This window comes from Sebastes umbrosus, chromosome 22, assembly GCF_015220745.1.
Source record: "Sebastes umbrosus isolate fSebUmb1 chromosome 22, fSebUmb1.pri, whole genome shotgun sequence".
In the NCBI taxonomy this organism is placed as follows: domain Eukaryota; kingdom Metazoa; phylum Chordata; class Actinopteri; order Perciformes; family Sebastidae; genus Sebastes; species Sebastes umbrosus.
The window spans coordinates 16831714-16858254 of NC_051290.1; the positions used below are offsets into that span (position 1 = coordinate 16831714).

The 26541-nt window shown below is 41.2% G+C and overlaps 1 protein-coding gene and 1 long non-coding RNA gene across 2 annotated transcripts in view; one reads left to right on the top strand and one right to left on the bottom strand.

Moving 5' to 3' along the window:
* LOC119481616 overlaps nt 1–26541 on the bottom strand; it is a 319631-nt gene that overhangs the window by 196622 nt on the left and 96468 nt on the right. The gene's annotated exons all lie outside the window — the stretch shown is intronic.
* Nucleotides 1–26541, top strand: part of LOC119481609 (glucosidase 2 subunit beta-like) — a 144600-nt gene that overhangs the window by 40087 nt on the left and 77972 nt on the right. The window contains exons 9-10 of the mRNA XM_037758712.1: nt 7392–7478; nt 23439–23508. Of these exons, the coding sequence (XP_037614640.1) occupies nt 7392–7478; nt 23439–23508 (157 nt within the window). The remainder of the gene's footprint in view (nt 1–7391; nt 7479–23438; nt 23509–26541) is intronic.

Consider the following 26541-nt stretch of genomic DNA (forward strand, 5'->3'; position numbering starts at 1 on the left):
TATTGTATTGATTCACAAAAACACTTGTTTTTTAATTAATAGTTTACATGCAAAGATTAACTCAGTCAGTAATTTATTTCATTTGCAAAGATATTCATCCTCTCAGTGTGCCCTCTCAATAGGGATGCACCGATCCGACTTCTTCGATAGCGTTACCTGGGCTTTGAGTATCGGTCGATACTGAGTGTTTAATCAATAAGCTGTATGCCTCGCTGTGTGGAAGTGACTGGGATTATTCTTTTATGTGTAAGGCAAAATCAAGCTTGACTTAATCATTGTTTTCCTAACTTTGTAAAATAAAATGTGTCCAATAAATATATAGATATGAATTTATTTAATTGTTATTCATTATTAAAATTATAAATCGTACACCAGCAACTTGGTAAAAAAATCTTAAAAATGAACAGGAATTACAACTCAAGTGTAAACCTTTTTAATGCAGCAACAAATTGAACAGGAATTCAAATTCCAGTAAATAATGTATATAGTATATAATCGGCCCCATTGTCACTGATATCCGATCCAGCTATTTGAGTCAGTATTGGCTCGATATCCGATCCAGTATCGGTGCATTCCTACCTCTCAAAGTAGTGCTATGATGTTGGATGTTACAGGGACTGTCATAAATGAAAATGCAGATCCCACTGTTCTGATTGCATAAAAAGTATTATTTTCTTTACTCAGATTTTAGATTAGATTTAAATTAAAAATATTGCAATACCATCACCTTGCTTACAGTATCGCAATATATTAAATTAAAAATTAAAAAAACACCTGTATCATGATACGTATCGTATTGCCAGATTCTTCCCAATACACAGCCCTAATAAATAGCGTATTTATCACCATAATTCCTACTGCGGTTATGAGACGGGCTATAGTTTGGGCTTTTAGATCTGCCACATTAACTGCTGGGTACCTACAAGCAGAAAAGTGAAGCAGAGACTAACTGCAATGAGCTGCCATCTAGTATAATACAATATCAGCCATGCTAGTGCCAGTCACTAGACAGGATAAGTATTGGCAGAGCATATAATTCATTATATTCAATTCAAATCCATTTTAGACGAAACATAAAGATTATGAAATAGTCCTGTATACAGTCTTGTATCAGTTCTTGTTTACCAAAACCCAATTGGTTTACGCTATGCATACAGATGTCATCCGCCATTGTCACTCGGAATTAGTTTCTTTTTATGGTGGGGGAAAAAAATCCAGCCAAATGACAAACTACATGTGTAATATTCGACGTACAGCTGACCGCTATTCTCTCGCCATTCTTTCAAGTCCAACCAGCTAATTAATGAAGCTGTCAGTCACACACATCAGAGGCGATACCAGAGTGGAATTCCATAATTGGAAACTTTCATGCTTTATCTCCCAAGAATTACGCTCCAATGAAACTATTTCAACCCCCGTCTCCGAGAAATTATGTTGATTATAATACAAATTTGTTTTTCCAATTACGTTGTGTTTCATGGTTTCTAATAGTTTTTAATAGGAGCTAGTGCAGGCGCGGCTTCATTTCCCAGATCAGCAACATTGACCATTAGCCATTAGTGCTTTATTTGAATGTGCTGATGATGGCTGTCCAACACTTTAAAGGATTGTTTAAAAGAATACATTTTTAAGGTAGGGTTCCAAAGAGTTTTTCGCTATATACTTAATGAGCATCACATTATTTCCTGAACTATGTAACTGAAATATGTAGGTCACAGTATTCGTAGGGTTATGAAATCACTGGTATACTTTCCTGTTTCTCTATAGTTGTTTCATACCAAGGGTTAAGCTAAGAACCTGATTATACTCATGTTCTCATGCTTGTATTATCTCCGTCTCCCGTGTTTGCTATAGAGTGCATGTCTACGTGTACCGGGTGTGGTTGTGTGCCTGTGCACTTAAGTCAGGATCAGTATTGTTGTCACTCCGACTCCCTCCCTCCCTCCCTTCCTCCATCCCTCGCTCCTTTCTCTTTTCTCACGCACTCCCTTCACTCCCTCTACAGAGTGACATTTATTAATTAAATATGTGTACTGCCGCAGGATGTGCTTCCTTTTCCACTATCTCCAGACACTAATAATTACATTGGCATTTAGCTCCGTGATAAGCCGACCCTATGGCCTTTATGAAATGTTCCCTGGGCCCGGATACTGAGCAAAATATAGACTGATGTGGTGCTATATATCGATCCATCTGCCTGTCTCCTCGCTTTTATCTTAAGAAAAGAGGCACTGTTCATTAGCATGGTTAAAGAATCTAACAACACCTGTTTTTTTACATCATTAAAGGCTGAAATCGAGCTTTGCCGGAAAGATGCAATAGGTGGGCTGTTTAATTGAAGTTAGAGCTGATGATGACAAGTTATTACAGGTAAATAAATGTCACAGGGACCACTGTCATTTTATGAAACATACTCCTCTGTAGCCTTTTAAATTTAAATGTTTATTTTTGACGGCACAGTGTAGACTTTAGGGCTCCATTTATCACGTCCTGATTAATATGATCCAAGCCAAATCTCTTTGAAGTTTCATTGGATTCTGAGTCTAAAATTTGTGACTCCCACTGACATACAGAACACTAAGATATGTACAAGCAGCAGTTTGAATAAGCAAAGAAAATGCTGGATAAGCTGCTGAAAGCTCAACTGAACCAGTGTTTGCCTTTTAAGATTATGCCTCTGCAGATCTAAGTGAAGTTAGCCAGAAAGCTTTAGAGTATTAAATTTGATTTTGCTTTACCTAATTACTTTGCCTCAGGTGGCTTAATCAGGCTGGTGCATTGCAAGATTATTATGTGGTTTATCAGCTTCAGGGATGTATCAATTAATGCTTAAGTCACAATTACAGTAATCATGCTAAAGCTCTCTTGTACCAGTTACATTTTAATAAATTGTCAACAAATGGTGTCATTTCCTTTTCTTGTTTTATTGAAAATATTTAATATATGCTGTAAGTGTGGGACATTTTACCTGTAACCTTTGCGCATGACTAAGGTAATACCTCATAGTAGGGATGTCTTGATACTTCGGTACCAAGTCGAGTCAAAGTCACAATTCTGAAAACGTGACAGTACTCGTTTTGCCACAATACCATAGGTACCGTCATGGCTCGAGACTAACTGAGTCTCATCGTCCCGGGACAATAAAAAATGTGTTTGGGATGCAGGAAACTCACTATCAACGCATCCATGCTATATTGTGAACAACAAATCAGTGTTGAAATCGGCAGGACAAGAGCTAGTTTAGCCGTTAGTTCCCGAACTAGCTCTCGTCCTGCTGATTTCAACACGGGACTTGCCATTGATTTACAATGTGATGTGTTCTATTCTATGCTCTTTTCAGTAAAAATGAGCATTGGGCAAAGGTAAATTGTAAAGTTATTAGGATGTGTTCAAGTGTAATCTTGTTGAGAAACTTGAATAATCCAGTTGTTTGAAGGAGATGTTTTCAGAGCAATATAAAATTGATAATAGAGAGAATTAGGACCTGTTTAACATCCTAACAAAAACCAGTATGCAAATGGTAATAAAGGAGTGGATGTTGAAGTAAATGGGATTTATAGTTTTACTTAGTTTTTTTTACCATGGTATTGAATTGGTATTGAGAATTATTTCACTGATATTGGTATTGACTACTAAATATCTGGTAACTTGACATCCTACCTCATAGGCTGAAATATAGTTTTCCATTGCTGCGGTAGGAGAATACCTTCATTCCACAGAGCAGCGTGGGAGCAATCACTCCACGTTTGCCTGAATAATCTCTAATCACCAAATTAAACCGGAGATTCAAGTCTCACTTGTTCCAGAAAGGCCCATGCTGAAAATTATTAGGGAAGGTTTCAGTGAAAACCATCTGGGCTTCAAATTGGACCTTTGTGCTCGGGGGGATTGTATGTACCATTCGGTATCAGCCAAGTTGACCAGGGTTCTTGCCACCTTGGGAAATTTGCCTCTAACTTCTATTATTTCGGTCGATGTTTCCACCCTCGTCTGTCAAAGGGCCTGAAAGGGGATCACTAGCGAGTACTTTTCTATCTGAACAACTGTTCAGCTGCGCTGCTGTATTTGGCGCCGGGTACTCGACGGAGGATAAAAGCCCAAATTGAGTGACAGAGATGCTTAGATGAGGCAAACTGACAGAAGTAGCTGGCAGCTTTATTACATATGTGACTTTCCTGCTCTTGTATGTGTACATTGAGTAGGCACACACATACTGTATGGGCTTTAATACTGTGTGGGAGTGGTAATATTCTCAGTTGTGTGGGTTCATGGTAATAGATGTCTCATCTTTTTTGTTTGTGCTGTTTCCACATATTTGCAAGGTGATGCATTTCATAACTAGAAACCCAATATTCTCTTGCCAGGTGGATATAAGTGGTATTTGTAGAACTGTGCTTCTGGGACTAGCTGGATCTATCAAGTAACATAACACAGTATGTAGCAATGTTATTTGATCTTTCCTCTCTTCTCTCTTTCTCTCTCTCTCTCTCTCTCTCTCTCTCTCTCTCTCTCTCTCTCTCTGTAAGGCAATATCTCTGCATACTGTTATATCAGCCCTCGTGTTAGTTCGACTAAATCAACTGTAAAGCTTATTTGTCGGAACTGTTGGTAAATTTCCACATTACAGGAGTCAAATCTCTCAGATATTGCAGTTTAGATAGAGTTTACAGACTAACTGTGCTGCTACATACAAGTGATAGATGCGTAATGTGCAATTTACCCACAACATTTATATAACATCTTTTAAAGTTGCAGCTCGGGTGAAGATCTGACAATTTTGAAGGGAGTTTTTACTTTCTTTTCTTTTAGCATTTTGGTCTCTAAACGGCATCTCGTTCCCTTGTTGTTACCCAGAGTTTGTTTTGTTTTTGTATTTTGATAAATTAACATGAACAAGGTCGATGCTCATTACAGTTGTACACCGGGGGAGAGGAAAAGGTTCACATTGGTTCCCCCAATCGTCCTTGTGTTTTTGAACTGTTGGCCAAGCAAGCAGAAATGATAATTTCAACTTAAAGTCTAATGCGTGAATTAACCGAGCAGAGTCTAGCCAACTATAGTACAGCGCCGATACTAAGGGATATTTTCATGATGACGCTTAATCCGTCTATTATTTTTTCAGTAAATTGTCATCACAAGTTATGAAACTCATGGTCACGTCTTCCAGTGTCTTTGTTTTGTACAACTAAGTCTAAAACTTAAGATTTTCAATTTTAAATAGTATAACAATGAGAAAAACGACAAATCTTTACAAATGAGAAGCTGGAACTAGAAAATATTTGACATTTTAGCTTGTTAATGAGACCCATGGGATAGCCGGTAATCCCCACTGACTTTACTGTCTTTCAGAGGCTGTAGCTGAGTTTTAGAGCTAATGAAAGAAACTAAAACCTAAGGAATCCATTGGTACCAACCATGCCACGTTAGCTTGTCGGGAAGGAGGTTAAATAACGCTCCAAAGTTGGGCTAAATTTTGGTGAGAGAAAACTGGCATGTTCATTTTCACAGGGGTCCCTTGACCTCTGACCTCAAAATATGTGAATGAAAATGGGTTCTAGGGTACCCACAAGTCTCCTCTTTACAGACATGCCCACTTTATGATAATCACATGCAGTTTGGGGTAAAAATCATGCAGTTGTTTGCATGGAGTATAAATGTGTTATTTTCGCCTATTTTAAAAATGGTATTTGAATATTTCTGCATACTGGGGTCCCTAAACAGTCTTGGAATTGAGTAAAATTGGGTCTCACTGTAAAGCTGAAACTCTTGTGGATCCGATGAGCCCAACTGTATTCATGTGTGGTGATGTTAGTCCCCGTAGTAGCCATTTCATGGTAGTGAGACCATTTTTTAAAAACTTGACCTCACTGTATAAAATGACCTGTGGTGACCTCTAGGGTTATCACAGCCTCATGAAACTTTACAGCCACAAACTAAAGACCTAGGGCATTCAGAGGATGGATAGTTCGATCCTAGGTAGATTGAAAATAAGGGGGTTTCTGAGCAGTTCTTCAGGTTGCCAGTTTTTAGATGATGTTCACCACTTCTATGTGACGTCTACTGTTGACCTGCCATCTCTTCCTAAAGACATCTGTCCCCCCCCTAAAAAAGACAAAAGTGTCTAATTGATTAGTTATCTGTTGATTGAGTAATGGATTTATCAACTAATTGCTCCAGTTTGCTACAGAATCTAACTATCTAACCGAAACTTTTGCTTGTTTAATAAAGGTCGAGCTCAAGATGCAAAGAGCGTGTCACCGGTAACAAAAGATAAAGACTGAACGCTGCACAGCAAAGTGAACTTCAGCCGCATCCAGCTCATTCCCTCTCAGTGCACACAGCATATTTTGTATTGCGTTTTCAAACAAACACCTTTCAATTTGGCTCCGGAGAGACCACCTAAGCACAAAAGAACTTTTTTCACCGCTTGCGTCCAAGGTGATTCACAGCACCTGCCTTCCCGTCCAAATGTCCAGATCCACAGTCGTGTTTATTAGCTTAGCTTAATTGTGCATAGTATCTAAAGGTCAGCGCCATGCTGTGATACATCGCTGCCAAAATGGCTTCCAGGGGACACTGTTTCAGATGAATAAACACTGAAAGCTGCACCACCTTCCACCCCTCCGTCCACATCCTTTACCTCCCAATGCGCAGCAGCGTCACATTCGGCTTTTTTTTTCAGGCCTCGCACAAGGTCCTGTGACTGATGGGCATCCACTGGTACGCACCGCCTCACTGACTTCCATTTCAGCTGGCAAAAGGCAGCAGATTAATTCGCTTGTCAAATTTCCTCCCCTTCTATTTTTTTTTTTTTGCAGGAGTTTATTCAGATAGGAGGAACGATGTGTTTGTCCTCCAGTGAATTAAAACATGCAGTATATCTGTATAACTACAACCTACCCCGAGATTAATGGTATTTGACTTCTATAAGCAGTAAACTTCTTCCGTTTGGCAGTAAAAGCTGATTTAATGAGAGAGTGACTTGAATAGATAAGCAGATATGGCAGCGGGGATTATTGGGAGGTGAGCTGAATGGGGAGATGGATGATATGCAGTTCATTATCAGTTATATAATGCACTTTTTATAAGGCCATACCTGCGGGGCCAGCAGGCACTCTGCACTAGATTGCGAGCTTGTGTGCATTTTAAGATATGTGTCAGAAAATATACGTGCTTTTGAGGAGATGTGTACGCTTGTGATGCAGGTTGTGTATTAAACATTTACAAGAGAAGAGAAAGCCTTATATGTTGATTGCCTGTAAAGCTACGGAGGCTATATGTTTGATTTATATACTGCGTTTGAACATTGAATGTGTTTGTATGCTATTGGACTTCATCTGCTCAGTTAGAGTGTTAATTAAAAAGGGACTCTTATGTCTTACCCCCCCCAGGCTTTGTTGGGAGGAGGCCATCAGATGGATCTCACCAAGTTTCAACACACACTCTGGGACATCCTGACAAAAGGAGACAGTGTCAAGGTAAGCTACATCATTCTTTATTCCTCCACCACCCACGTCTCTTTCGCTTTGTTTTTTTTCATTTCTTCAAACTGACTCAGAGTTTCCCACGCATCCTGAAAAAACCTGGAAAACAGTTGACCAATTTTCCAGTCATTGAAAACACGTGGAGAATGAGAACAAAAGGTAAAATGTCCTGGAAAAACCTTGTGGTGTCCTTTATCCTATTATCTTTTTATCTGACAATGAACTATATGCTATCTATCAGAGCTCCCCAACACAGATAACATTATCATCTGAAGTAATTTTCAGGATCATATTAACTTTCAAATGGTAGTTTATGGACGAGAGAGTATTTTGAATTGGCTGCTCTTGGTTAAGTTGTGGAAATGCTGTAAGCCACATCCCCAAGTCATGTCACATGGTAGTAAGCAGGTTGGATGACATAACATAATGTTGATTTCTTCTTAAATTGGTTAGCATGCTTGGTTCAGTTGCTAAAGTTTCTAGGTAGCTTGTTTTGCCTGCAAAGGTTTAAGGTTTGTGGTTCAACTTTTGATGGGAGCAATGGTTTCAAATGTGTGTTAGGCATTGTTGAGAGAGAATGGGAGCTCAACTTTATGCGAGTCAAACACCGGATAAATACAGGCTAATGTTACTTTTTTATTACTTTGCTAGCATTGTCTCTTCAAACGCGATGTCGTAGACATAAAAATATAAGTGTATAGCACGATGACTTCCTGTCATACCAGCTAGATCATCACTGAAAATGTCCTGGAAAAGAGTGGGAACCCTGTGGCTACATTCGTTCACTCCTTCATTCGGAGCGACTTGCTCTGTGATCGCCGATGGGTCCAACGCACATCACAGTGTGCCGCTAGCGCGTTCTGTGTGAAAGGCCCATTAAAGGTCAGAGTAAGCGCTCTACATATAGTGATCTAGATATAGAGTATAATAGCGTGATCTTTTCTTGTAAAATGTCCAGTGTAATCAGTAAAATCTGTGTTGTCACAAGTTCATTTATCAGTGGGAAAATTTCCTCCCTCTGACATCCCTAGTGGTGACTTCTTGTGGATATTGGAACACACTTGGAACACCAATGTACATGGGTAAACGTTTGAGAAGACATTTATGTTTGTCTTTGCAGAAGCATAACTCCAGCTTGACACAGCTTTTACCATAGTTTCCTCCAGTTTGTCTCTGTCCATTCCCTCAAAGGGTTGTCAGTGTCAGTTTGCAGTCGATAAAACGGTGGGAATTTGCAAAGGTCGCCAAAGTAACCGTGCAAATTTACTTTGTCTCTGTTAGTGAATCCAATGATTGCAGCAATTCCGTTAATGGCCAAACCCTTATCTATCATTGATCCCTTCTTTTATCCACCTGTAGCAGATTCAAATCGCCTCAAACCTTTCCCTTCTCTGTGTCATTTTGCTTTGATCCATCCATACCCAAAACCTTTCCAACTTCCCAACAATGGTTAGATAAATGTACATTGGAAAATAAAGCACCGGTATCTTCACTGGCTGTGTGCCATAATCTCCAGGAACAATGTAGAGACAATAGAAAACCTAGACGATAAGCACAAAATGAGGAAAAACGTGTATTCCTTTTAACGGAAATGTGCAAAAGCTCGATTACTCCAGTTGTAAATGTAGCCACTGGTGATTTGACGCAGCAATGTTCTTCTCGTTACCACAGTGTGATTAGATTTATCTCTTCGTTCTATCCTACCTTGACAGCCACAACACAAATAACCTCATAATACCTTCCTTTCTCCAGTCTGTGCTAATTTAGAGTCCCTTAAGCTGCCGTCATATTTCATTCTGAGCACAGGTTTATAAACCGCATGTTTTCACCCGACAGCCGAGGCCTAAAAGAAAATGTCCGCGCCTCTCTCCATCTCCTGAACTGAGGACGCGGAGAGCACGAGATACCATCCTTTCATTTCCGCTCCTCCAGATAAAAAGATGAGAGAGGGAGAGGACGAAAGTGAGGCCTATCGCTGGGCAGCAGTGATTGAGTCCCTTCGCTAAGCCACAGCGAGGATCTGCTCAAATAACCCACTCTGCCGATAAGAAGCTAGTCATTTCCATAGACAAAAAACATTGGGGTTCAGATTAGATTTCACCATCCGCCTGGCTTATCTTAGTGTTGCTCCATCATAGAATGTGAATTATAAGGCAAACTCCTGTCTGCCGCCTTTTCATGAAAACACCACTGAAATACATACACTTGAAATGGAATGATTTGATTTGCTCTATTATTGTTAGCTGTAGAAGCTCTGGTCTGAATTTTGATGCCCACATTAGAAATATCACCATAATAAAAGTAATCTTTTTGCTATTTTAGAATGATTGCATTGAACTGGAGTAATACAGGTTCTGTTACAGGTAGATGCTTTAATTGCTACAAAGGTTGAACACTGTAATGCTCTCTTTTCTGACCTAGCCAAGGAAGTCTTAATAATAATAATACAGCAAATCATCCAAAATGCAGCGTCGCCCTTTAGAAGAGCCACACACGGTTAAATGACAATAAAAACAAGCAACAATTTTAAACCACACAGTATTAATACAACTAGAAAAGGCAAATGAGTCAAACATAAAGATCAGAAAATAAGTCTGCATAAAAAGGTTTCTTTCCTCTGAAACACCTTGAGTTCTATATCGTATAGGCTTTGCCCTCTAAAAGTTGTCGCTATTGGGTTCATCCTCAACACGCACGCACAGTCGTAAAGATTTCTTTTGCGCCCTTTGCGGCCTGACAGCCGTACCTGCGACATATAACAGTTGTGCTCCCATAGCCCAAATCTCTTAAGACAAGACGGCCTATGCATTCTGTCTGTCTCGCCGTCCTGCCTTTCTATTAGAGAGGACAGCTGTGCAGCAACTTAAGAGACAACTCCGTCATTTACACCTAAAGTCTTAACAAACTCCTGTCGGTCGAGAATCATTTCTCTTGAGGGGTTCTTCCCTCCGCCTCATCAGATCGGGGCAGATGAATTGTCTCACCGACTCTGCCCAGTGCGTGCTTTGTCTCAGTATGCTGTATGCACGGCAAACATGAGACAGACTACAGCAGCTGTTCGTTCATTACAGAGGGCACTCGCAAGGCGTGGCTCTGTCAAAACAGCATTTATCTCACTGGCCGTGTGACGCCGTCACACAAGCCTACAGTGCAGCGGGAGTGGAGCCTTCGCAGGGCATTTGGGTGCACTCCACTAGAGCTTTATCCTCATCCATGGCCGTCCTCAGAGGGCTCTCCGTGCCCTTTATTCCATTTCTATCTGCGAGATGTATCTGAGTCCTCCCTGACTCACTCAGTTTTAAATGTGGTAGACAGCAGATGAAGCGTTGCCTGAGCTGGCGCTTTTATGCACGTATCAAATGGTATAATAAACGCCGTCATGCCACATGCAGGGCTCAAGGCTGCGAAAGAAATCTTCATGACTGCGCATGCGCACGGTGGTTGAACCCAATAGCGGCAGCTCTTTGAGGGCTTTGCTTATACTCACAGAATGTGGAGTTACAATATGTAGCTAATAGAGGTGGGGGAAAATTGATACAGCATAGTATTGTAATTTTTTGCATGGCAATATTGTATCGATGCACGGACGTCAAGTATCAATCTTTTATTATATAAACTATTAACCTCTAAACAATCCGGCCGCTATTCTATCTTTCAGCGGTTGTTGCTGGTCTTAAAGCTAGAGTGAATATACTGGTATCATATGAAACTAGAAAACCTGAAGAATCGATTGGTACCAATCATGTTATGTTAGCTTGACGGGAAGAATGCTAAATAATGCTGCAAAGTTGCACTAAATTTTGGAGAGGAAAAACTGGCATGGTCATTTTCAAAGGGTCCTTGACCTCTGACCTCTAGATATGTGAATGAAAACTCTGAGATGAACAGAGTGAAAACGGTATCTTATGAGATGAAACAGATGTCGACAAAATGCATAATTTGCAGTTGAAAAAAGGTAAGCAATCGCAATATATGCAATCGCAAAATGTTTAAAATCGCAATAAGATCTTATCGTGACTTAAGTATCGCGGTAATATCGTATCGTGGGGCCTCTGGTGATTCCCACCCCTAGTAACTAGTGTTTTCTTTTCCTTCAACCCAGTCTTTACCTTTTAACTATTATCCAGTCACATTTAAAGCAAGTAGGCATTGAAAGTCTCAGTTGACAGAGGTGTCCAAACATGACCCTTGAGGTAGATCTTTATTTTCTGTGAACCTCAAGGTGTGCGAAGATAATAAGTGTTTGAGGTCCTTGCACCTTTACAGCCCTTTCTGTTCAGTAAGAGTTTTTGTCCAGTACTTACTTATGGCCGTGGCTACACAGGAAGTAGGTGCTGAAAGGTGCCGAAAAGCTTGGTTGTTTGCAGCTGTAAATATGATCATTTGTGGCACACAGCAGCTCCTACTTGTGTTTTAGATGAGGACAGGCTGGTTGTTGATCGTGTACTCAGTTCTTACAGGTACAGTATCAAGGTTTGATGCAGTACAGGGCAGGATAAGGTGTTTTTTACGCAATTTTCAATGCTACTTCTACTGTTGTTTGTTGTGTACATCTTGCTTTCCACTGGTGATTTCTTCATCATTATATGCAAAACAACCACAAACCAGGTTGTGGAAAGCGTTGATAAGTGCTGACCGTTGTTATCAAGCAATCTTAAGCTTTACCTCTGTCACTGTAGGAGACGTTTCAGCTGCTGTATGGCACTTAAACATCGGCATGACACTTAAATTCTCAAGGGGTCGTGAACGACTTGTAAGCATTCGAGTTTCTTGCTCTTCACTGCCCGATCAAGCATCTCTGTTGCATCCATTAGGTTTCAGCCATGTGTTCCTTTCACTTACATGTGACGCCATTCTATAGATTTCCTTGAGACGCCTACATCAAAAAACAGATCAGGAAAACAGTGCCATATAGAATGTGCCGCATTACGACTCGTGACGGATTTTGACCTTTACACACAGATACAAAGGACTAGGTCTAATTGTGTTATGTTGACGCCAGCAGATGCGGCAGCTAATGGCATTTTTTTCATTCCACACTTTCATACCACATTTCATCCTGGCAACAAAGGCCGTCACAAATGCAATGGCCATGACAGTGCTTTCTGTTTCAGAAGCAATCGTTGCTAATGCATCACTGCATCTCTCATACAGTCTCATTAGGAGCAAATTATTCAGGCTTTTCTTTAATTTGATACAACTTTAACCCGCCCTCCATTCTCTCGTCGAAGGGTTGCCAGATTACTGCTGGCCTTAGTTACAGAAAATAATGCAAGGTGTTTGTGCAGCCCACCCAAACCCTGTACATCCAATTTCTTAGACTGTATATAAAGGTGGACGACATGACAGCTTCCCAAAAGTGAAGCCAAAACATCTATATCGCCCCCTGGTGGCTGGTTGCAGTATTGGTCATAAATTCCGCCCCCTCCATGTTAGTGGATGGGACATGGGCCAAAATGAAAAGTCAAAGTACACGTCAAATACATTTTTCCCAAAGATGGTTTCTGTCATTTTAGATAGTACTTATCATGCTGATGTATGTTTAAAGTGTTAATTTTTCTGATAAGTTTGGTTTTAATAAGTTATTTTAATGCTTTTAAAAGGTGGTGAGACGTCAAGAATGACAGCTGTGACTGACAGCTGCTCTGAGAGAGGTATAGTCACGGAGCCAGAGGCTCGGGAAATGTACGAAAGAGGAGATGGAACTATAACTTTACATCACCGTCACGAGTCTGCGTGATAGAACATGTGCAAGTTTGATCATAAATGTAGTTATAGAGATATTACAGTTAATTGTTGTGTCTTTCTAGACAAACGGCTACCGTGGTGCTAACGTAGCAGCTAGCTGGCTCACGCTAACAAGCTTCGGTCGTGCTCGGCTTGTGATTGGCTCGGCCGGGTGTGTGGGCCGGATCTTGATACCGCGGCTCCAAACCCCCCCCCCCCGATCACTACTGCACAGACTCTGGCTCCAAATTACGTCAAAATCTCAAGATGGCAGCCGTATCCGGGATATTTTGGCTTCACTTTTGTACAGTGGGAGGAAGTAGCGATGCGTCTATCTTTATTTACAGTCTGAATTCTGAAAGAACACATACGTTTCCCGTCTTTCCTATGAGCACAAAGAAATTGCAGATCAGTGTTCAAAGTTATTATATACTGGTATTTGCAAATAGATATCACTGGGTCGAATGGGGATAAATATACAGTAGTTTAGTTTCAAATGTCAAAGCGCATCCTGGGTAAAAGCAATGGATTCACTGTCTGTAATTTACCCACAATAACAGCACTACAGTAGCTGCAAGGGTTGTGGCCATATTCTACATTCACCACAAGCATCAACAATGAAAAAGAAAAAGTCTTTACACTTAAAAATCTTTTGGAAAAACAAGAACCAGCAGTGTCGGCAGTACTAGCAAAAACATGCTTTGGATATTCAGAGTACAGCTGAATTAACAGAGTATATTTGGAGATTGGGGCGGTCTTGCTGTGGAGACTGACTTGCTGTTAGGGGTGCATTTGTGTGAACATTTAATGGACCCCCCGCTGGTCTTCCCGTTGCCCCCCACTCTCATGTAGAGGCCTAAATAAACCTGACATCAAGAGCATTTGGGGGACTCTCCATCTATCTATCGCAGCACATTTCCCTCCCCCCTCCCTCGCTCTCCTTTTTAAGCAAAGACAACTTTGGTGAATATTTCATGGGGTACATTGCCTCAGTTTCACTGTGTCGAGCAGGGAGAGAGTGGCACGCGATGACGACTGACAGGCCCGCACGCCAGCGTCCGCTAGGAGACAGCCTTTCTTTTTTTGGTCTGTCTTCCTGACACTCCTACTCCTTTTTTTCCCTCCTGTTTTCCTTCTGCCACAGACAACAGTTCTTTTCGGGCGAGAGTCTGGCTGCTGATCATTTAGCTGTTTTCTTTAAAATTTCAGTATGACTACAGAACTTCTGCCGATCCATCTGATACTGTTGCAAAATGCCAACATATGGGTACAAATCTGTTTTTTTGCACAGACTGCGACAATTACAGCACTTAATGATTTGATTACATGCTTTTAAAGATCATACAGAAACTTAACTGGGCTTTTTTTGATGTTTACATCAATGAGGGGAATTATGAAAAAGAAGTGTTTGTCTTTGCAAAAGTAATTTTTTCAAGCGACTTTGAAATTCACTCCCTTTTTTGTGATACAGAATGACTCCATCTGCCTTTACCTTTAAAGCTGACCTCAGCCCTTCCCTTCACTCAGCTGCACATTATAGAAATATGCTGCATCAACCATAAAATAATACCACTAAATAATCACTTTTGCTGTTTTTTTTCAGCGCCGCTCAAACTCCAGCGGCAACCTCTCAATATTTCTCAAGTGCAAGCTTCAATGATTGCCTTTACTGTTATTTGAAGGCACACATCATTTCCCTCCCCAACATTCAATTTCATGGAGGGATGCGAAATCGCCGCCTTTCCATGCTACTTACGAAAGGTTTGACAACACTACAGCATGCTCACTTTGCTGCCGCCGCCGCCGCATCGCCGCTCTCCCCCCGCTCTCTTTATTTAATAAACAGTGCGCTTGCTTGACTTACAGTCGGTTTCTGCCTCGCCTTACTCGGCGTGACGAGCAGCTGAATGGTGTCACAGCTAACAGGGGCGGCTGCTCTGTTGTGACAATATTCGTTTGATGTTGGAGTGGTAGTCCTCGGCTGCCATGTTTTCCCCTTCTGCTCTTTTACTTTCTTGTTCCTGCTCTGTCTGGATCTCACCGCTGTCGCACGTCGGGAGAAGCCAACTGGCATGACCTGAAAGTGTGACGGCGACACGCAAGCTGCCAGTTTTCTCTCTCTCCGTTGATAGCCATCCAACACACATACATACATACAGAGCATTGCAGTAATTTCTCCAGATTAAAGAACTTTAATTGGCTCTCGCTCTTGTCTGAACTGGTGTCCCAGGATGCAGCCGAGGGTGCCTGTGATGTATAAAAGATGCTATGCAATGTGTGTGTCCCTCATTTTCATAAAATTGTGTGTTTTCATCGAACTTAGTCACATATAAATCTGCCATATGTCCATGAATTTACCGCTGACTGTAGTCTCTAAAGTCAAGTATGCTGCTTAACCTCGTGAGACCAGTGGGTTCGCGGGCAATCACTACTGATTAGATGCTGTAGCAGATTCAGTTTTAGAGCTACAATGAAGGATATCATGAAACTAGAAAGCCTAGAAGGAATACATTGGTACCGTGTCATGCTAGCTTGTCGCAAAGGAGGTTAAATAACGCTCCAAGCTTGTGCTAAATTTTGGCGAGGAAAAACTGTCATGGCCATTTTCATAGGGGTCCCTTGACCTCTGACCTCAAGATATGTGAATGAAAATGGGTTCTATTGGTACCCACGAGTCTCCCCCCTAAACAGTCTTGGAATTGCATAAATTGGGTATCACTGTGAAGCTGAGACTGTTGTGGATCTCCAATGAGCCCAATCGTATTCATGTGTGATGTTAGTCACCATAGTAACCATTTCATTGTAGTGAGACAATTTTTTTTAAATTTGACTTCACTGTATAAAATGACCTGTGGTGACCTCTAGGATAATCACAGCCTCATGAAACATTACAACCACAAACTAGAGACCTAGAGCATTCAGAGGATGGATGGCTTTCCTAGGTACAGTAGATTGACAATAAGGGGGTTTCTGAGCAATTTCCAGCCATCCAATCGCCAATACTTGCAGAAATCTCCAAATGTCAAAGGTTTTTGAAACCAAATTACAGCATGGCTTTTTCTTTAGTGTTTCTTAAGGTTTTGGTGTCTTAATGTGATATTTTATAGGGATTATTAATATTTTTTATCAATTCTCGAATGGTAAAAAATGGTTAAGTTTACACCAAATCTGTGTAAGAAATGGTACCAACACCAAAATTGCAACTTATGAGAAATAAGTGAGCATGGGAAGACACCGGCAGCAGAGTAAAGACAAAAACTGGTTAAACAACCAGCATCATCACTTACACACACATAAACATACACACACACTCGGAAAAATACCCACCCACTTTAAAAAATGCAGCATTCATCACAGGTAGCCCTTTGACTGTATCAGCGCCGTTTAAAGTCTAAACATGGTTTTCCAGGAGACATGACTCATACAGTAAAAAGTGCAGTTACCATTTTTATCTTTTTCAGTTTCAAACATCATCTCAACTCATGTGTGATAGTAAAACAAGATAACATGTAATAATAGACAGCAAGATATTCTCCCAGTGGAAGAAGATTTTTTTCGGAAGTGCCATTAAAATTAATCAAAAGATTCTCTTGTTAAAACCACCGTGACTCACTCCGTCACTCCTCTCGCTGCGAGCTGGAGATACAGAAGAGGAAAGTGCCAGCAGCCATGTATGGGATCGGAAAAGGAAAACCACTCAGGGCGTCTTTGTCCTCTGTTTAAACAGTGCCACAGTAGGGGGGGGGGGGAGTGGAGGAGGAGGAGTGGGAGGAGTGGAGGAGGGGGGAACCAGGGGATAAGAGAGAAGAAGTTTCTCACAGCTGCCCAGCCTGAGGCCCAAAATATGTGGCGCTCGTCTCGTCACCGCGTCACCAGCCATCCGTCCTCGCCTGTCATTATTTTACTTCTCACAGAGCACACACGCCGTCTCTCAGGCACACATATGCACACTTCCACCACCAGCACCACACTGTCTGTGCTGCCTTGATCTGCTCTTAAATGCTGCCAGCATCAGATCCTCAGACATGGCCAACTTAAACGGGATGGAAAAACACAGACTGCAAATTTTAGGGGAAGGCAATCCAGGCACTCCAAAATAGAAGAACGAGGAAGGAAATATTGAAAAGCCTTAATTGTGGTGGCTAAATCATTAAAAAAAATAGCCAATATGTTTACGTCTTAAGCCCTAATGAAGACTTACAGTGGTCAGCTGGCTTTTTAAAATTTCTGTCCTCGTTGTTACTTGTTCTTATATGTGCCTGGGTACCTTCCTGTTTACCCAGTGTTTTCCCACGTTTTCAAAGAGCACTCGATACATTTTTGATCCACGGTTGCGTATACAGAGCAACCAGTCATCTATTTTTCCTGCAAATTTTAGTTGTTGGTAAAGGAAGGCCGTTGTTATTAAACTAATAAGATACTGCATGATTGGTCTATTATATTAGAAGTATGGCATGTATTAGGGCTGTCACAATATCAGAAATACACTACACGATTACCATGGCCAAAACAATTCATGATAACGATATTCATTGCGATATCTATGGAAAATTTGACACAACAAGGGACCTCTTGTGGTCAGATGAATAATGTGAAAAATAACTGACCTCTATCGGTAGCAAAGGCGGAAGTAAGTTTACATCGTTATACGGCCCAAATTCTGTCCCATTTTTTTTATTGTATGGGACGCAAGAGAACTTTCAAAGCATTGTCAATTGCAAATAAAGGCAGTGTTCGCCCAGAAACTCTGTACTGTTTGGCTAACAAGGAAGCTACTGTACTTGCCGTATTGCGAGCGACTTGACAGTGACAGAGATGGTGTTGCATGATTTGTTCGCTTCAACTTGGTCTTCACCATTTGGGAGTGGTCACACCAGAGTTGATAACAACAGTATTTTGGACCAAAATCAGTTCATTTCAATGGAATTGTTGTGAGCCGCCCGTCTCTTGTTGAGCTGAAGTAGATTTGTGTTGTGATTTCATGAAGAGTTCAACTTTGATGAGCTTTGACACGCAAATGTTGACCTATTGGAAAATTGGCTTGACAATGCTAGTCTTTGAGGCAACAGAGCAACATATCGTCATACAACGGTTCGTATGATATCTTACGAAAAATTATTGAAAATTTTTTGTGCGTTTTCCTAAGAATATCAAGCAACACTTGTCAATTTCCGCTCGTTACATGCATCCAGTCTTTTCAAAATAAACTTCCGTCTACACAGGAAACAACTTGGTTAGGTTTAGGCAACAAAACTACTTAGGAAAAGACTATAGTTTGGGTTTAAATAAAGAAGTGGCGTTGCTTAAGTATGGAAGTTACGTGACAAATAAGTCAACGTTGACTTCCGGTTTCACACAGGACACAAACGCCAGTCTCCTGGGTGAAAGTGAGGTGTTTTTTTGATCCACCCATCCACCCCGACCTCCTCCCTTCGCGGCGTTTGTCGCTCTTTATACTTCCTGGTTCATGACTACGTGGATTACATACAAATTAATTGTGTGTGATATATACGAATTACAGCAATTTACTTTTTGTAGGTATAACTACGAATGGACTGAACAGAGACAATCATAGAGTCCAACATGGAGGAAGCTATCATATTAACTGTATTACATCACCCACAAGACATCACTAAGCTTCCAGCTCCAACTATTTTGCAAAGATGTGAAAAGGAAATTTCATTCGGCTACTTCCAGGTGTGACCGGACCTTGGAGAGGAGGTTGACGTGGATGGTTGGGCATATAAAGCATGAGACCCTTGAGACCATGTTATGCTGTCCCACTCCTACAACCAGTGAATTTAGATGTTTTTGAAGGAGGTCTTCCTCTAACCTTAACCACTTTAGTTACCTAGTTCAGTTGACACGTAAGAAAATGTCCATGAGTCGCTCTTGGAGTGGTCATAAGGGGTTTGCTTCGAACCCATCTCACCCACATGGTTTGAGAACTTGTCGGCGTGGTGAGTGCGGCGCTCTGCAAAAGGTCTACGCGGGGCCCACATCGACCCTACTCTCCGCGCTTCTGTCCAAAAGTTAAACTCTGCGGAGGCTTCCACAAATGTCACAGCCAAGCTCCGTTTGCATTAGCAACAGTGTCACGAGGCAGAGGAGACTCTGCAAACATCGTGCTGCTGTCACATTTTACCATTAAACCTCTGTGCCTCTGCAGAGATACCGGTCGTGCCGCGAACACTGCAGTCTCCACATAAAAACCCTGAATCTGACTTTAGTACAGCTGAAGTAAAGCTGAGTGCTAAATTGCTGTAGCGTGCTTCTGTTTAAACTAACCGAGAGAGAGAGATGTGGGCTTCACAGACTGTGCAATCTGTCGTATCGGGCTTTGTGGCAGTAACATATCCATCAAAACTTTCGCTGATGGGAAACTTGATGATCCATCCATCTTAACGTAGGTATCACTGACTGGCTATAACAAAAGCCTCTAAGAGACACAGCCACTGCTACATTTTGTAAGAAAAGAGCAAAACAGGGGGGGGAAGAATGTGGAGCAGGAAGTACGTAGAAAGTCATGTATAGCATGCAGATGTAAACACGCGCAGAGAACACACACGTTAAGTGCATTCAAAGAGACAAATAGCATGTGACACATTAATTATTAAACAGTATCCTGTAAAATATGACACGCTCACCAACTGAGCATGCTGTCGAGGGAATTGTACATAACACACACATAGAAGGAGGCCGTGTGTCTCCTACTTGGCTGTCATGAATGTAGGTCTGCCAAACTGAGCAAAAAAAAAAAAAACATTGAAAAGTATTACATAAGTTCGGATTCTCTGTGATTTGAACCGGTGCACAGGCGGCTATTTAAATTGCATCAGTTCCTCTGATGTAAATGTGTATAGCCTTCAACTCCCTTAGAGCTTTTAGTCATTTATTTTGATTAGGGCTGTATTTATAAGATAAGTCTCTTAAGTAAGTCGCCTGGGAAGCTGGGTTGGCGAGGATGGCGGTGGGGGAACAAAATGAAGTCTGTTTGATGATTATAAACTCAGAAATATCTGCTTGTCAATTAATTAGGCGCTTCCTGGGTATGCGTGGCCCTCTTTTCATTCGCCGGGCCCGGCTCTCGGTGGACAAATACCCGCGGTGCACCCATTGTATGTCTAAGTCGTTACACACATCTTTTGCAGCCGGGGGAACGGAGAATAAAGATCCTTCAAAGGCAGACAGTTTTCAAGATCAAGCCTCTGTTTTTTTTTCCGTGCGCCGGCTGATTTTTTTCTTGGAGCATATGTGGCTGCTTGAAGGCTTTACTCTGCTGCCGGTGTCTCCTTCTCAGACACAAACAAGAACTGGAGAATGATGTGGACATGAAAAGATAGGTAGACTGAGCGGACTGAGCTTGAAGTGATGCCTCCATTATTTCTGCCTCTCACAGTCCAACAATACGTGTGGGTGACTTATCTTGTTGAGGCTACTGGGGCTAGGTGAGCATTGACTATTGTCAGGGGGATGCTTCCACTGTGTATTTCCTATCAAATATTGAATACGAATCAAACATACCTGGGGATATTCTTCAGCTTTCTACATAATGTTGGTCTGTATCCATGTCCAGAAGATGTGGATAGTTTAGTAATTCAGTATTTTGTGTAAGAAAGCATGCATTGTGGTCCCACTAGGAGAAATTTTGTAGTGAAAGCACAATCAGAGGATCCACTTGAGGGGGTGAAATGAACCCACCGTTGCTCAAAAAAAGCCATGGTTCACCGACAGTTAATGCGACAGGAGTCGTCAAATATGCAAAGTACAGAGCAGTAAAGGCCTTTACACACAGGGGACGTGACAAAGAAACAACACGGTTGCGACAGTTGCAATACTTTTTCAATAAAAGGTTTGAATAGATTCGCGCAGACAAACTACCAGTCTGGCAGTCTGTCTGAGCTAAATTGTTGTATAGTCTAAGCTACTGTATGCTATTTCAGTTTCCTTTTAGCAAAAAGCTCTAAGTGTATTTGCCTCTGGTAAACCGTTATGCGGTAGGTGTCTAGGGCTTTTATTGTGAAAGGTAAGAAAGGAAGGAGTGGATCTGGTCTGCGCAGCCTTTGCCAAGGTTGAAAGGAGTGTTAAAGTTCACCGTCTTGGTTCGGGACTACAGGGCCGCCGTGTTGTTGTACACTATAGTGTATGTCCGTTGCGCATAACGTGATTGGTTGATGCATTTATTTGCGGTGCAAAAGCTCAGAAAAATCAACCTTGTTCCGGGAAAAAAACAACATTGCTTTTTCGCCGTGTAATATTCGTGGTCTGAAAAGTGAAGCCAATGCAGAAGTGCCTTAAACTTGCATTCTTTCTAACAGCCAGCAGGGGGCGACTCCTCTGGTTGCAAAAAGAAGTCTGATTGTATAGAAGTCTAGTAGAAAATTACCCTATACTTCTCACTGGATTTATTACCTCAGTAAACATTGTAAACATGAGTTTATGATCTCAATTGCTAGTTTCAAGTCCTATTCAATACAGCATGATGTTCATTTAGTAAATTATGGTTCCATTCAGAGTCAAATAGACCATAAAGCAGGGTATGCTTTAGGGCGTGGCTACCTTGTGATTGACAGGTCGCTAACACGGTGGTGTGCGGTCTGGGAGTTGACCACATTATCGTCTTAACAACTTTAACTCTTTCACAGTGTGTTTTCAGTTCATGAAAGTTAATTATAACATTTTGGTCGCCTAAAAAAGACTTATTCAGCGTTCGGTTGCAAAAAAACAAGATGGTGACGGCCAAAACGGCGAACTCAAGATTTCAAAACAGCAGTCCACAAACCAATGGGTGACGTCACAGTGACCACATCCGTTTCTTATGGATAGAGCCTTATCATTCATGTTGGATAAGTACATTTTCGTAATACTCTTAATACTCTGCATTGTTTACTTGCACTGGGAAAAATGGTGATGGAGGAAAATGTCGAAATGTAACTTTTTCTTTGCATTTGTATTTATTGGAAAATAATAATAAAACAGCTGTCTCAGTGCTTTCCTTGTAAGACAGACCAAATGACTAAAACCTGGATGTTATAGGGAAAAACAACACAGCTGGGATCAATAGATAAACCGATTTTAGGATCAATAGACATTCCCTTCCAGATGTCGAACCTGAGCTGACAAAGCTTCATGGGAATAACATTTGTGGATTATTATTTCTAAAGATTTTTTTTTTCAAACTCAGTGACATGTTTACTTGAGGCTTTTTTTTTTTTTTTTTTCTTGGCATGGCAATTTTCACATTCGTATTCAATCTGTCAAAAATATTCTGAACCACAAATGCTGCATGCGATGTCACAGTGATCTTAAGCGGGTTTTTGTTCTCCTCCAGAGGTGGTGAGTCACATTGAATTTGGCAACGCCTCTCACTCGCACAGTTGAGTTTACAGTCTGGTTTCCAGTGAAGGAAAAAAAAAAATGACAGCATGCAGCATGTCATCAAATCAGACCCATATTTCCTTCTGCCCCATACGTGGGGATATTGTCATGTTTAGTCCTCCTCAGCATCGTGAACACTTTGGAAAGATGTTTAGCACAATATTTTTTGTTGTCTTTAATTTTATAATAGAGAATGCCTACAAGCGTCAACAACAGAATGTAGCACATCTGTAATAGCGCACATTTTTCTAACCTCAGGTAGATTCCCAGCGAGAAATGCATGTCAATATTTTGATATTTGGTATATCAATATTTTACCGCCACAGCTTAGCAATCAACATATTTACTCTAGCAAGGATTTAGTGATTATCTCCCTAAAACTTTCCGCAAGGTGAGGATCTGCAGCGTGACTCGGATCTTTCTAAATGAACGCGGCGTCTTAAAAAGAAAAATTAAAGACCTAAAATTGTTTTGGCTCTGCCTGTTTTTCCCCTGTGACCTAAAACCGAAACGCTCGCATCCAGGCATGTTGTCTTTCATCATTAAACTGTCTTTCAGAGGCTCCTGGGAGCCTCCTAGAGCACAGAAAGGAACCTTGTATTTTTGCAACATCAAGCGCACAGTGTCTTTCGATGTCTGCTGGGAGGTGCATATTAGAATCATGGACTCGGAGCTGAAATGATCTTTTAAAGTCACTCTTGCCGTCTAACGCACACACACGCACACACGCACACACGCTGTTGTCGTCGCTGCTTTATACATTAATGCAGGTGATACCCAAGGTCTTACAAGTGTATAGATCTTTGACCTTGTTTTCTCTCTCCCTCTGCTTCCATTACGTGCTTGTAGATCAAAGACACACATGGTGCACCAGGCAGCCTTGTGGGTGAAGATCCTCACTTAAAGGCAGCTGACAGAGGTAAGTTATTAAACCTCTCACCGTCCCCTTCACCCCCACTGCTCTTGTGACCCCACACCTAATATCCCTCCTTTTAAAAATGTTGTCCCTTCTGGAATTAAATTAATCTTTTTTTATTGTGTCACAAATTTTTAATACAGCCCAAAGTTTGCTTATGCCCTTAAACACAAGAGCTCAGAGATTTGTGTTGTTCTGTTGCCTGCTGCTAGTTGCATATGATTGTGTCAACACAATGGATCAACTAGATCTTGTGTGTAAAAATCACACCTATGGGAGAGTATAGTCCCATCGCACCAAAATTATAGTGTTGTTTACACGCGTGCCCTAACATGCGATAATAAGGCCACTAATTTCTTTAACGCATTAACACAATTTATCTTTAGAATGAGGATACTGGCATCTTATGAAACTAGAAAAACCTAAGGAATTCATTGGTACCAACCACGTCATACTAGCTGGTCGCAAAGGAGGTTAAATAATGCTCCAAACCTATGCTCAATGTTGGCGAGGAAAAACTGTCATGGCCATTTTTAAAGGGGTCTCTTGACCTTTGACCTCAAGATATGTGAATGTAAATGGGTTCTATGGGTACCCACGAGTCTCCTCTTTACAGACATGCCCACCTTATGATAATCACATACAGTTTGGGGCAAGTCATAGTCAAGTCAGCACACTGACACACTGACAGTTGTTGTTGCCTGTTGGGCTGCTGTTTGCCATGTTGGGATTTGAGTACATTTTTTATGCTAAATGCAGTACCTGTGAGGGTTTCTGGACAATATTTGTCATTGTTTTGTGTTGTTAATTGATTTCCAATAATACATGTATACATAAATTTGCATAAAGCAGCATATTTGCCCACTCCCATGTTGATAAGAGAATTAAATAATTCTAATCGATTGACAGCCCTAATTATAATATTAATAAGTATGTTTTCTTTAGTGTATAATCATCTGAATGAGCAGTTTATATTTACATACAGAGCGGGTCCTCTTCACGGAGCCAGCTGCCATGTTTCTACAGTAGCTTTTACAGTAGTAGTAGTAGTAGTAGTAGTTTTACAGAAAAACAACAACAATTAGATTTTTAAGTAATTGTGTTAATTGTTTGTGATGTAGACATACCAAGCTGATCAAATACGAATTAATATTCTGTTACTGTAATGCCTATTTCACGCCTCAAATGTTTTCAGAAACATCTTGTAGTGTACTGTTTAGCTGTAAAATGAGAACGTTTGTGTCCCGGCAGCAATGTTGAGATCAGTTGAGGAAATACCAAGCACCGCCCACCAGCCGGAGCACAGCCAATAGGACGCTCAAAAGGAACACTCTCTCTCTGTAATGACCTGTGATTGGCCAAAGTCTCCCGTCACGGGCTAGATTTTTTTAAATCCTGAAAACCGAGCCATGAGGAGGTGCAGAAGTCTAGTTTTCTTTCAGAACACTTTAATTACAATATGCTGAAAGGTTATTATGACATTTTTGCCCATTGATGCCAAAAACTTTGTGCGTACTGCGGCTTTAAGTCATTTGGAGGATAACTTATGATGGGAATTATTTTTAAAGCCTCTAAGTGTAAAGTTTATGTGATCATAGCATCTTTCAAAGAAGAAAGAGACAGTCCTGAAAATTGGTGCAAGGCTGGTGGTTGCAGTTTTTGTTACACCACCACTGAGGGGTGCCAAAGTCAGAAATGTACAGTTCCTAAACAGTGGCTTTAACCAATTATTACTTTATAAAAATAAGTATATAAAAAAGTTAAATGATCTGTTAATAAGAAATTAGTATCTACACACACTTTGTTAGTTTCTAGGTTTTTCTATTATTATGTTGAAATATATTAGAGGCACAGACCATTTCTATAATTGATTCATGATTGTTATTCATCAATTTGATATCCCCTGGAAACTTTTTTTTTTTTTACATATCATTTGTGATGTTGAAATGTACAGGCACAAGAGTTGAAAGGCAATTCCACAGCAAATGAAGCCATCCAAAATGTTCACAAATATTCTATTGTTGAATAGAAGTATTGTGGCGTACCTCGAAGCTTGGCTATTGTCTGAGAATAACAAACAGATTACCCATGCATGAGAGAGCTATCTATTCCTATGGCCATATAGCTCCAAACAAATCTAAGTGAGAGAATGCACTTAGATGTGTGGCTGATGTAGAAGGCTGTTTGTGTGTCTCATATTTCTGCTTTCAAGGTGATGCAGCTAGTTTATTCCCCCTTCACACCACGAGCATATTATCCCGCTCCAGCTGCTGCGAGGAGACAGGCCCAGGTATTTATGGCTAGCATAAAAAGCGTGTGCATTTCCCCGTCACCCTACAGCTCGAGATTTACAGCGCATTTGACAAACACACTGAATTAAAAAAGGAGTGTTCAATTTGTATAGGAGTTTAGAGCCTGTCTGTTGTGCAACGCTCCCGACGGATTCCGCTGTTAGTACATGTGTGCGCGCACGTGTCTCGCTGTCTATGTACGCCCCCCCGCTGTGCGAGAATGTGTCGATCTGTCTGCCTGTGTGCATAAGTGTGTGTCTCCACGCCCGTGTGTGTGTTTTTGCGTGCGCAAGCGAGTGTGTGCACACAGCGCCCGCCTGCTCTGAAACACCAGCAACAGATAACAGATGGTCCCCCTGCATTAGAAGTGTTTTATTTCCCTGCGGAAGCCAGATATGTCAAAAATAAGCATGTGCAACATTAGTCATTTGGAATATTCATGCCCCTGCCGTCCGATGGTTTCCTTTTCACAGCCAAAATACCACCATCCCAATTCTCCGAAGGAAGTTAGGGGAATAAGGGGGAGAAGGGGAAAAAAGCAGTCATCAGCTGAACTGATGGGGGAGAAGGCCTACATGCGGCTTTAATGGAGGATTCTTTTTTTTCCTCCTGGTTGCTTCTTTAGCATGCCAGGGCTGTAATTAAACAGGGTCTGTAGATGGGTTCATATTAAGAACCACATCCCCCAGCCCCATTAGACACAGTGATGTGAATATGCACACATGTCCATATGCCTGCCTGGCGT